At 35.3% G+C, this 12205-nt stretch overlaps 1 protein-coding gene across 4 annotated transcripts in view; it reads left to right on the top strand.

Moving 5' to 3' along the window:
- The window catches only part of scaper (S-phase cyclin A-associated protein in the ER), a 194357-nt gene that overhangs the window by 136025 nt on the left and 46127 nt on the right, over positions 1-12205 (top strand). For all 4 annotated transcript variants that reach the window (XM_073832328.1, XM_073832330.1, XM_073832329.1 and 1 more), the window contains one exon: positions 4708-4928. In XM_073832328.1, the coding sequence (XP_073688429.1) occupies positions 4708-4928 (221 nt within the window). The remainder of the gene's footprint in view (positions 1-4707; positions 4929-12205) is intronic.

Below are 12205 nucleotides of genomic sequence, written 5' to 3'. Positions count from 1 at the left end.
TTTAAAAACTTTTTTGTTTTTGTTTTGTTTTTTGTTTTGTTTTTGTCTTGTCTTGTTGTTTTTTTTTGTTTGTTTTTTTGTCTTTGTTCTGTTTTTGTTTTGTTTAGTTTTGTTTGTTTTTTGTTTTTTTGTTTCGCATTGAAGTACTAGACATTTTTACTGTGGTGTTTACAGTCATATTCAAATGGTAGTGTGTATATATTTTTAATAACTATATTATAAAAATATTTTTTTTTTTTAATAAATAATTTTTACTATGAATGGGTCTTGATACGAGGTCCCTCGCAATGAGATTTTTTATTTTATTTTCAAGCGTCATGTTTCAGTGGCATCAGAAAGTTTAATAACTTTTTTGTTTTGACTTTTGTTTTTTGTTTTTGGGATTTAGTTTCTTGTTTGGTCTTGTTTTGTTTAGTTTAGTTTAGTTTTGTTGTAGTTTGGACTTGTTTTTGTTTTTGTCTTTTTTTGTTTTGTTTTAGTTTTTGTCTTTGTCTTTGTCTTGCATTAAAGTACCAGTATTTTAGATGAAAGAACAGTATTTTTTTTGCATTAAAGTACCACTATTTTACATGTCTTTGCTGTTGTAGTACTATAGTATTACCATCATGGTTGTATCAAGAGATAATACCACGCTAATACTTTTTTTGTAAGCGACTGAGTCCTCATCAGGGCACATCTCATGTGTTCTCCTCAGCATGACTTTCTTTGCACGTTCGCTTTGTAAACACACTTAACCTTTCCAACTTGTACGCAGTCGTTGACTTTCCAAGTCATGGATGCAGAGCTACTGCAAGATGAACATTTCGGGTTAAAAAGCATATACGTTTAAATATTTTTTTTTAGTATGACCGATCGTTTCATTAAGTTAGATCCTCATTCCTTGGCTGGGATTGTGCAGAGCCTTTTAAGCTGCATTGAAACTGCAATTTGGACCTTCAACTCGCTGATCCCCATTGAAGTTGGAGAAAAATCCTGGAAACAACTAAATTTCTTTTCGACTGAAGACAGAAAGACATGAACATCTTGGATGACATGGGGTGAGTAAATTATCAGGAAACTTTGCTAACCCTCTAAGGTACTTTTCACAGCTTGAAACCTCCAGTTCCTATTTATTATGACCGCATGGAAAAGATCGACCTGTACTTTGTTTAAAATGTCTCCTTTTGTGCTCCACTAGAACACAAGTTGGAACGACATGAAGGAGAGTAAAAAATGATGGAATTTTCATTTTTGGGTGAACTAATACTTTTAGGATGCGACTTCCACTTGGGCTTTTAAAGGCCTGAAGTGCTGTTTGTCATGTTTAAAGGGTCATTTCTGTCTTGTTCGTCTTGCCAGAGCATATGTAGCTCATCTACCAGTTTAAAGCAAGCGCCAAAATGGATTTTAATACATACAACATTTCTCTTGTTTATATGACTCACTGAATCATCTTAACTTCTGGGAAAGCTCCACTGCTGAATCACATTTCGCATTGCGTCTGTCCCTTATTTTTTGTCTGTACTTCAGTGCGTTCCCCCCCCCCACCATCCTGCCCTTTGATTTTTGGCAAAGGGGGATTCAGAACCAAGCTCACGCTACGCTTCAAGCTTTTTAAGATGTCATTGAGACTAAGTATGGAAAGACACAGAGATGCCAGTGGAGTTGTGTTTACGTAAGTTTCTCAGCGTTGATTGAAAACAACATCACAAACAGTAACCGAAAAGTTTTCCACTGAATTTACAACAGGTGCTAACACTATTTTATATATATATATATATATATATATATATATATATATATATAGACCCAAATTGCACATAATTTGCAGCATTTTCATGCAGAACGTATTCCATATCATCAGTTACTGTAACATAATGTGGCGACTTATATTAGTCAATATGAGTTTAACATGATGCATTTTAATGTATGTGCACATTTTTGATGAATCATGTTGTCTGTGCTTGCAGGTTTTACACTTAAATATGTGCGTACACTTAGTGATTGAGACCCAATGACTGAGTCATATAAGGCTTGTGGGTGTGTGTTTGCACAAGAAACATTGGTTTGGCAAATCATTAAGCCCCAGTCAGTGTGCGTCCCAGTCTAAGAGACGTAATATTTCCTGGGGGTACAGGGGTTTATTTCAAACTCAACGCAACAGTCAGTCAGCCCGCTGATTATGTGACATGTGATTGATATAAACGGACAGAGTAGTCACCCAAGTGAATAAGTCAGTAAAGAGCGATATTCAAGTTATTTTTGCAAGCTGACCTATGTAGCAGTTTACCTGTGTGTGTGTGTGTGTGTGTGTGTGTGTGTGTGTGTGTGTGTGTGTGTGTGTGTGTGTGTGTGTGTGTGTGTGTGTGTGTGTGTGTGTGTGTGTGTGTGTGTGTGTGTGTGTGTGTGTGTGTTTCAGTGTGGCCAGTATTGGCGTCAACCCTTCCCTTCTCTGTAATTAGATTTGTGGAGAATGTAGCCTGTTTTGCCTGCTCTCTCAGCATACTAACCTACTCCTCTGTAAAAACTGCCATTTTAACATGGGCTGTACCTGTGATAAAGTCTGTTTGTATTTCTTGTCTTTAACCAATGATTTCTGACTGGTCTAATACCACCTTAATGCATTTAACCTTATATATGGCGCATGAAATTGTCCTATATAGCAAAGAACAAAATGGTCATAAAAACATTTTATTCATTCTCTTACTCATTCATTAATTTATTTAAAATATAAGTTTATTAAAAAAAAACAAGTATATTTATTATTTCATTGTATTTCTTTTCACATTATTTTAATGAAATCAATTACTGCTATTATTTATACAGTTGAGGTCAAACTGAATCTGCAAAACGGTTATTATTTTACCAAAATAAGAGGGATCATAGAAAATGCATGTTATTTTTTATTTAGTACTGACCTGAATAATTTAACTGTTCAGGACAAACAAGGGACTCGTAAACAACTATCACTAAACAAAAATAAATAAAATAAACAGCTGTGGATCATTCAGCTAACAACAAAGTTAAAGTTTTTCTTTTTGTTTTTTGTCTTGGTTTGTTTTGATTTTGTTGTTTTTTTGTTTGGTCTTTTGTGTTTTATCTTTGTTTGGTTTTGTTATGTTTTGTCTCAATTGTACGTAAACTTTTGAACAGAGTCATAAATTCATATAAATTCAACTGTACTGAAATATCTTATTCAGGTCAGTACTAAATAACATTAGTTGTGTATGATCCCACTTATTTTGGTAAAATTAAAACATTTTGCAGATTCTGACAGGTGTAAGTAAACTTTTGACCTCAACTGTATGTATTAAACATTGATGTTTTTAAAATACAAGCATTCTTTTCTTTTTTATTGTTTAATAAATTAAATTATTTTATTAATTATAAATTACCAAGGTACATACAGACACCAAATTATTTTTTTGGACAGAAACATTTACTTGGGTATTTGGCAAATGCAAAAGTACGTAGTCTAATAGTGCTGGTAAAAAAATATAGATTTTTACAGTTTCTATTTTTTTGTTTACTGTTTTTAGTTAAGAAACTGAATATTGTAGTGTGCCTCCAATCCAATAAATCGTAATAAGCTTTATGGTTTGGTACTTTTGATATGAAAAACAGTCTCGATTTCAAATTTTGTCCTATTTTTTTCAGTATTCAAACAATAAATGTCGTTTTATCGCTGTTTAATGATCGCTGTAGTGCATCAGTTCAGAGAAGCAACAAAGCAAGGCACATTTGAAATGATCGTCTCCTCTAATCGAATCGAATCGAATTGTGAAATTTGTGTCAAAACCCAGCCCTATTGTCTAGTAAATGCGTCCTTGCATTACTGTGGTGGCAACAAACTTAATTCATTATCTAGCTTCCGTTCTTGTTACGTGACCCATCGTTCTTAAGCCTGCCAGTGGTGCCCGCCAACAAGGGAATACCTCTCATATGCCCGCCATTGGCACACCACCAGTGACAATGTCGCTTCGAGTTGTAACTACCAATTTATAACCCAGAGCTGATGAATAATAGAGCAGCGCCCTTGTAGTTATTTATGCGCTAGAGGATCAGGATTCCAACCAAAGATTAATGGCTTGCGCGTGGAAACAAAAGAGGACAGGATCCTTTTTATTTGCACCCTCTGCTTTAATTGGACATGTTTTAAAATGCAAGCTGAGGTTTAAATGACCCTGTCTATTGTGCAACAGCGCTGGGCCGGATATTGAGACCGGCACGAGCCGTTGTCGAGTGATCTCGGATGTCAAGAATGCTGAAAGAGGCAGCCATCAGTCAGTCGAGCAAGTGTTTGCAAATTTAAAAAGGTATATTTAGACCTTTCCAAATCAGTTTCAGTGTTTGCTTAGAGTATTGTACGGCTTGTAGGGATGCAATTAATATGATTGTGTTTTTTGTAAACTGCAGCAAAAGAAGGATTTGCAGCAGTACAAACAACCATAATGGTGGAAGTTACGGTAACGACGGTGTAATAAAGCTCCAAACAGAGATTAAACAAAATGCCTACAGTTGTTTGAACATGACTGTAGTTTTAGACCTTCCCATGTTTGACAAGCTCGTAGACATGTTGAGAGTCGTTGACGAAGATGTTTCATCTACAGCTCTTGATGAAACCTGAAAGCTCCTACGTGTCTAGACACCATTGTCTTGTTTAGGGTAGTGACTACTACTCACAATGACTTTTTCTGTTTCCTAACACATCTGTACCTGTTTCCATAGCTCTTCGTGCCAGATGAGGACAAGTCCATCTTCGGCCGCAGTGTCAATAAGCAGATCTTTGAGGGTTTGACTACAGGACTTCTGCAAACAATCGCCACAGTGCTGGGGCAGTTGCACCCCCCTAATTTGGATGGAGATGCTCCACGTATATGCTCTCCGGATGCCAAGAGCAGACCTGTTGCCAGTGAGAACTTCAACACACGTGCTCAAGATCTCATCAGGTTATTCCCTTACATGTTTTCTTTCCATGACTCTTCTTGATCCAGCTTCTTGAATGCACATAAGTTACATAATCACTAGGGCTGGGTAAAAAATAAAAAAAAATTATCGATTTTAATCAATTCTCGTTTTTACGAAACAATATTGATTCTTAAATCCCAAGAATGTCAAGTCTAGCCTGTTTTTTTATTTAATGAACGAAACATTTTAGCGCACCTCCCATCCAAAAAATCATGATAAGCTTTGTGCTTGATATGAAAAAGTTTCAGATTTCAAATTCTGTCCATTTTATTACAATATAAAAACAATAAATACCATTTTGGCGCTGTTCAATGTGGAGTGACAGATCGCTGTAGCGCCTATTTAAGGCTACTTAAAAGTCTCCTCTGCTTTACTACAAGTTATAGCACAAAATAAATATGAATACACTTTCAAAGGAATGTTAAAAGAAAGAGCACGTATTACTAAAACCTGGTTTTATCTTATGTAATCACTCAGTCAGTGTTTCAACCATGCAAAGATGTCAATATAAGAGCTTTTGATATAAAAAGTCTCAGATATTAAATTCTGTCCATTTTATTACAATATAGAAACAATAAATACCGTTTTGGCGCTGTTTAATGTGGAGTGAAAGATCGCTGTAGTGCCTCAGTTTAGAGAAGGGACAACGCAAAGCGCACTTTAACTGATCGCCTCCTCTGCTTTAATACAAGTTATAGCACAAAATAAATATGAATACACTTTCAAAGGAATGTTAAAAGAAAGAGCACGTATTACTAAAACCTGGTTTTATCTTATGTATTGACTCAATCAGTGTTTCAACCATGCAAAGACGTCAATATAATATATAAAAATATTTTTTGATATAAAACAAAGTGTCCGATTTCAAATTCTGTCCAATTTTTTTACAGTATTTAAACAGTAAATAGCTTTTTTGCACTGTTTAATGCGGAGCGACAGATCGCTGAAGCACCTCAGAGAAGGGACAATGCAAAGCGCACTTTAACTGATCGTCTCCTCTCCTTTAATACAAGTTATAGCACAAAATAAATATGAATAAACATCCAAAGGAATGTTAAAAGAAAGAGTACATATTACCGAAATCCCTTTTTGTCTTATGTAATCACTCAATCAGTGTTTTGACCATGCAAAGACGTCAATATAAGCTTTTGTTATAAAACAAAGTCACAGATTTCAAATTCATTTTATTACTGTTTTAAACAATAAATGCCATTTTGGCACGGTTTAATGTGGTGCGACAGATCGCTGTAGCGCCTCAGTTCAACAGAAGTTTCAGCACAAAATAAAAGTGAATAAACATCTAAATGTGTTAAACCGTGGGAAGACATCAATATAACAGCTTGTAAACAATATGTCACATAATGTCACATTTACCTCAGAAAAACATATTCAGTGACCATAAACTTGTTATTCAGCTAGAAAAATTAACTCTAGAGAGGAGCATTTTGCTAAATACATGCACCATATTAGCCTGGCTAACGCCAGACCACAGCCGTTTCTCAATATGCGTTCTTGTCTGGACTTGTGTTCTTGTGGACTTGTGAAACGTCATCAGTTGTCACCCAAGTACTGTTCCAATTCAAAGTTCACATCTAGCAAGTAAAGTACAGTTCAAATCCCCGGATGTGTTCTTGCTCCGCCCCTTTTATCAAGGATGCATCAAAAGGAGACTTGTGCGAACTTGAGGCACTTGTATCCCAGAATGCATTTCGCACCAATCAGCGAGCGTTAATGGCGGAGGAGAAAACCTGCATCATTTTCAAAATATTACTGTTATTGTGAAATGTAGGTTTAAGAGTATTTCAGGCGAGAATGTAGTTGTTTAAAACTCAAATCTGCGGTTTATTTACAAAGACAGCCCCTATTTGAAAACGTGTTTTGCCGATCTCGGAGATACGAGTTCCAGGCGAGCACTGGGTGCTCAGTGTTCATGTATCCCACAGAGAGAGCCTCATCACGGCTAGTCCTTCTGACGTTTGCCGCTGGTCCTGATGTCTCTGTACTGTAGTGGTTAAACAAGAGGTATAATTCGTTTTGGGTAACGTAAATCTAACAGCTAATTTTTGGTCTCGTGAATCTATTATTTATTCCAGGTCATATCATTTTGACTGAGGACAAAGTTATGCTTCATGAATTATTTATCAATCGTAATTCAACGCTGACTTTTTAGCATGCATTTGACCGAATTGTCTGCTTTTGTCTTTATTTCCGATTACACAAGTCTCTTATACTTTATACTTATACTTTTATAATGGCTAATATTGTTCATTAAAACTGACATTTAACAAAAAAGGCAGAGTTGTGCTTGTCATGTTTCATTTTATTATACATAGAGTAAAGATGTATTATACAAGGTGCACATATAGCTTAAATCACATATTAATATGTTTTATTATTTTTAAAATGAGTACGAGAGTTGTGGTTTATATTTTGAAGAAAACAAAGAGGCAGTGGTGTTTGATATCACTTCCTTTTATTGTAATTATTGTTTTGTAACGCGTTGCACGAACCACATTTTTGTCGCTATTAATATGTTTAACGTTAAAGGTCCCATATTGTACACATTTCTGGAGGTTTATTTTAGTTGTTGATGTCCTTAAGAATATATATTTGCGGTATAAGTGCCAAAATCCATCTCAATATATTTTTACAGCTCCTTTTTTAGGAGCTCTGTCAAAAACAGGTCGATTTTGGCCCATCTAATTAATATTCATGAGCGTTAAAAGTGTTAAAAACACCTTCAATCACTAACAAGAAATTAGCTGTGTGTAAGGGGATATTCACACAGGCAGTAAGAAATAAGCTAGTTTACGAAAGTGATGTTTTTTTTAACATATAAACGTACAAATGTAAAAAAAAATATGCTTAACGCTAAAACCAAAGGCCTAACTAGACAACCGCTTGTTGGCCGCATTTGAAGGATCCTACGAATTTGGACAGCCTTCGTCGCAGCGCTGTGACGTAACATCCTTCAAATGAGTCCTCCGAAGGATGTAGACCCTGAATTTAGACACAGCCATGGTTTCCATGCTGCCTTCCAGTAGTGATGGGAAGTTCGGCTCTTTTCAAAGATTCGGCTCTTTTGGCTCGGCTCCCTTAAAAGAGACGGCTCTTACGGCTCCCAAATGGCTCTTTATTTAGTATCACTCTAGTATCACTCTCCCTTCTATTTTAGCCCAATTTTTCAGTTGTGAATGTTTTGTGTATTGGTAAGCAACTTTTTAATTCCTTATTTTCATTAAAAATCATTGAATTGAATTGAATTGAATTTGAATTTCAATCAACATCACTGAAATGCAGCCAGATGCTGCTGCTTTTTCGTTTTTCACTCATTTTTTTCACTTTCTCCCAATAGACTCGCATTTAATGTGTCAATGATATTGTCTCAAGCTAATATAACAATTTTTATCATGGCTATCACTGTAGGGACAGTTGCAACACACTGTTGCAACCATCCCAACATGCTGTCCCTTTACCACAAAATTGATTTAAAAGCTTGCCATAACATTACATAATTGTAATTTTATAATGATAATAGAAATTAACCCCTTTAATAGTTAGTTATCTCTCCTTTTCTAAGTGACTCAAGTAACAAGTAAATCACTACCTTCCAGCGTGAATAAAATCGCGCTGCACGGAAGGCAGCATGGGGACACCCAGGCTAGCACCATATAACATATTCAATATAATTTTTTACTGTTCTTTAATGTTTATGTTTGAATAAATCTGTAAAGTTTCTATGACAGCCACTGTTTAAAAGTTTATATTAAAAAAATGAATTTTAATTTTGACTCTCATGTAAACTTTACAGCATTAGTTGAGAGATTTTTTTTTTTTTCCCTCCCTTGAGATAATTTGGCATGTACTGTACCTGATATATATCTAAAATAATCAATATCGAATCGAATTGCAAGCGTTTAAAAACTCAGCTCTAATAATCACGTTTATTTCCGGTCAACGGTGCTGTTTAAAAACAAGTGCAAAATGAACACAGAGTAACCAATTAGGCAAATATTAGTAAGTTACCTAGCTGTGGTGAAAACAGATCCCGTTAGGCGCTACTATTTGGTTCACACTAACCACACTATTTAACCGTATAGAGTGACAACAACAATATTTTTTGCAATGTAAAACACACAAGAGTTTCTCAAATCTTGGAATGAGATCCCTAGTGAAGGGAATGACCTCTTGGAATGTATCCAGAACATAGCCTGGACAGACAACTTGAGAAATTTGTTCAAAAGACTACTCCAATTTAATGACATAATCCTTTGCATTTAATAAACCTGGCTTTCAGCACTTTGATTAGGTGGAGTATGCTCTTAGATGCATCTCTTTCCTAACTTATATGTGTGTTCTGAACCAAAGTTTTTAGTCTCCACATCAGCCAAAATTCCCTTCTTGAAGTCCACGACTTGAATTTGAACTCGGAGTAGGGCAGTGTGGAGGAGAGCGCCAGTGCTGGGCTTTCCCCTGCTCTCTGAGGAAAGGCAGACAGCCCGGCCTGCTAAGAATCCCAAGCTTCCCACAATCCCTCAGTCTTCCCTCCCATGATTTGTTTGACACGAGCCGTCTCAAGCCCAGTGCAGTGACCATGGAGTGACCTTACAGACATGGCCTGAACAGACCAAATAGTGACTGGATCACCAAAAATAAACGGCAGGGAAAAAATAAAATAGGCCTTTTTTTTTTTTCAAAGCATTTTGGTTTTGACACAGAAAACAAGACTATAAAAAGAATAATGTGTGGTATTGCCGTTTTCATTGACTGAGAAAGTAAGGAGGACAGATTTAAGGCAGGAAAAGTAGTGGTACAAACAGTGTTGGGGAACTATTGTTTTACTCCCTAAAAAGTAACTAATTGCGTTATTTAATTACTTTTAATGTAAAGTAATGGGTTACGTAACTTTTTCTCATCCGGGCTGGGCTCACGTTTGTTTTTAATATTGAAAAATAAAACGTAAAAGCCCTTTCACACCAAGTAAATTTTGCTTATTAGTATGGTTAAATCGGATCATGAAAGGTTGGCAGCAATGACATTGGTTAATAAAATCGGATTAAATACTTAAATAATTGGATATTTACGTAATTTAACATATTTAATTATTGCAGGTTTGCATCGTATTCTGAGTTTGGATTTTACTGTTTGTTACATTTATTTTGAGGAAAGCTGAATTGTTTTTCAAGTGAGATCAAGAGAGTAAACCGTTACTTTATGCAGGGTTCGTGCAAGGTACTTAAAATGCTTGAGGCCTTTGTTTTTGTTTTTTTTTTGTTTTTTTTTATTGCCTGGAAAACCTTTGAAAATAGCAATATTCCTGAAAGGGTACTTTAAAAGTGCTTGAAGTGTTTAATTTTTTCAATAAGCACATTTCTTTTTACGCAAAAAACATACTTTTTGTCGCTTATTTCAGTTAATGTCATAACTAGCGAACTAAGCCAGTAGTAGTACTGACAGTGACGTGTAAACATGCGAAAAGCGGAACAGATGAACCAAATCATTTGAGTGAGTAATTTCTGTTGGAACGGCTCTGATTGACTGAAACTTGTGACTTTGATCATTGATTTTAAGTGATTTACTAGCAAAAGCCAGATTAAATTGAAAGAGCTATTCATTTTCGAATTTCAGTATGGCTTGTTATGATTTGAAAAAAGCGCGTAAAGTAATATACGTTCAACAGAGTGTTTCGAAACTCTGAATCAGTTAAACAAATGTGTCGCAAAATAATTAACTTGTTCAAAGCACTCCAATCCAAGCGCATACAACAAATCATTTTATTTAGATTGAAACTTCACGTATAGCCAATCATTTGATTCAGGTCGGGACTTTGGGGCGTGTAACGCGTATCATTTGATTTAGATCGGAACAGGTGTGTGAATTTTTTCATGAATTGAATGATTCGAAATGTGTAACGCAAAACCTTGGATCGCAGATTTAATTTAGATCGGAACCTTGGAGCAGGTTCATGGAACTTTGGAGCGTGGATCACAAATCATTTGATTCAGTTTGGGATTTCAGAATTGAATATCGTGAATCATTTGATTTAGATTGAAACGGGTTTGTGAATCATTTCACGAATTTGATTTAGATCGGAACCTTGGAACAGATTCGTGAATCTTTTAGATCGGAACCTAGGAGTGCGGAGCACAAATCATTTGATTCAGTTTGGGGCTTTTGAGTGCATAAGGCGAATCATTTGTTTCAGTTTGGGACTTCAAAATTAAATATCGCAAATCATTTGATTAGAGCAGAACTTTGCATTTGATTTAGATCGGGACAGGTTCGTGAATCATTCTGTGAATTTGATTTAGATCGGAACCTGGAACAGGTTTGTAAATGTTTTTGATTGGAACCTAGGAGCACGGATCGCAAATCCTTTGATTTAGTTTGAGGCTTCAGAGCACAAATGGCAAATGATTTGTTTCAGTTTGGGACTTCAAAATCGAAGATTGCAAATTATTTGATTAGAGCAGAACTTTGCATATCGTGAATCGTTTGATTTAGATCGGAATGGGTTCTTGAATCATTTTGCTAATTTGATTTGGATCGGAACCTTGGAACAGGTTTGCGAATCTTTTAGATCGGAACCTAGGAGTGTGGAATCATTTGATTTAGTTCAGGGCTTTGGAATGTGTATGGTAAGTCATTCATTTTAGATCAGGGTTTTGGAGCATTTTTTCTTACAATTAAGGCAGTACGGTTATAGAAACAAAACAAAGAAAAAAGAAAGAAAGTACACACAAATGCAAATTCCTTAAGAAAATGAACTCTGGTTTTACTATAGTAAAAGCGTAGTATACTTTGTAATACTTTAGTAGTAATACTTTACTAAAACAAAAAGTCAAAAATAAAGTCAAGCATGTACTTTTTTCAGTGTATTTTTATTTACCAATTTATCTTTTTTAGAATTTGAAAGAGAATAAATTGTTTGATAAGTATGCTCTATGTTTAAAGTCCTTGAAAATCAAAAAAAGTTGTGCTTGAAAAGTCCTTGAAAGTCCTGGAATTTCATTTTACAGTGTCTGTATGAACTCTGTTGATGAGAAATGTGGTGTTTTACTAGTTACTTGAAAAAAGTAATCTGATTACATAACTTGTGTTACTTGTAATGCATTATCACCAACACTGGGTGCAAAGACCAGATTCAAACTTCATTTCCCATATGACCAGCAATCCTCAATGTAGGAATTGTCATTTCTCTCACTGTCCGATGTAAAAAAAAAAAAAAAAATGTAAAATTTAATTTAATGAAAAAATC

Source organism: Garra rufa, chromosome 25 (assembly GCF_049309525.1).
Source record: "Garra rufa chromosome 25, GarRuf1.0, whole genome shotgun sequence".
Lineage (NCBI taxonomy): Eukaryota > Metazoa > Chordata > Actinopteri > Cypriniformes > Cyprinidae > Garra > Garra rufa.
The sequence above is the reverse complement of the archived record's forward strand: the minus strand, read 5'-3'. Positions and strand labels throughout refer to the sequence as shown.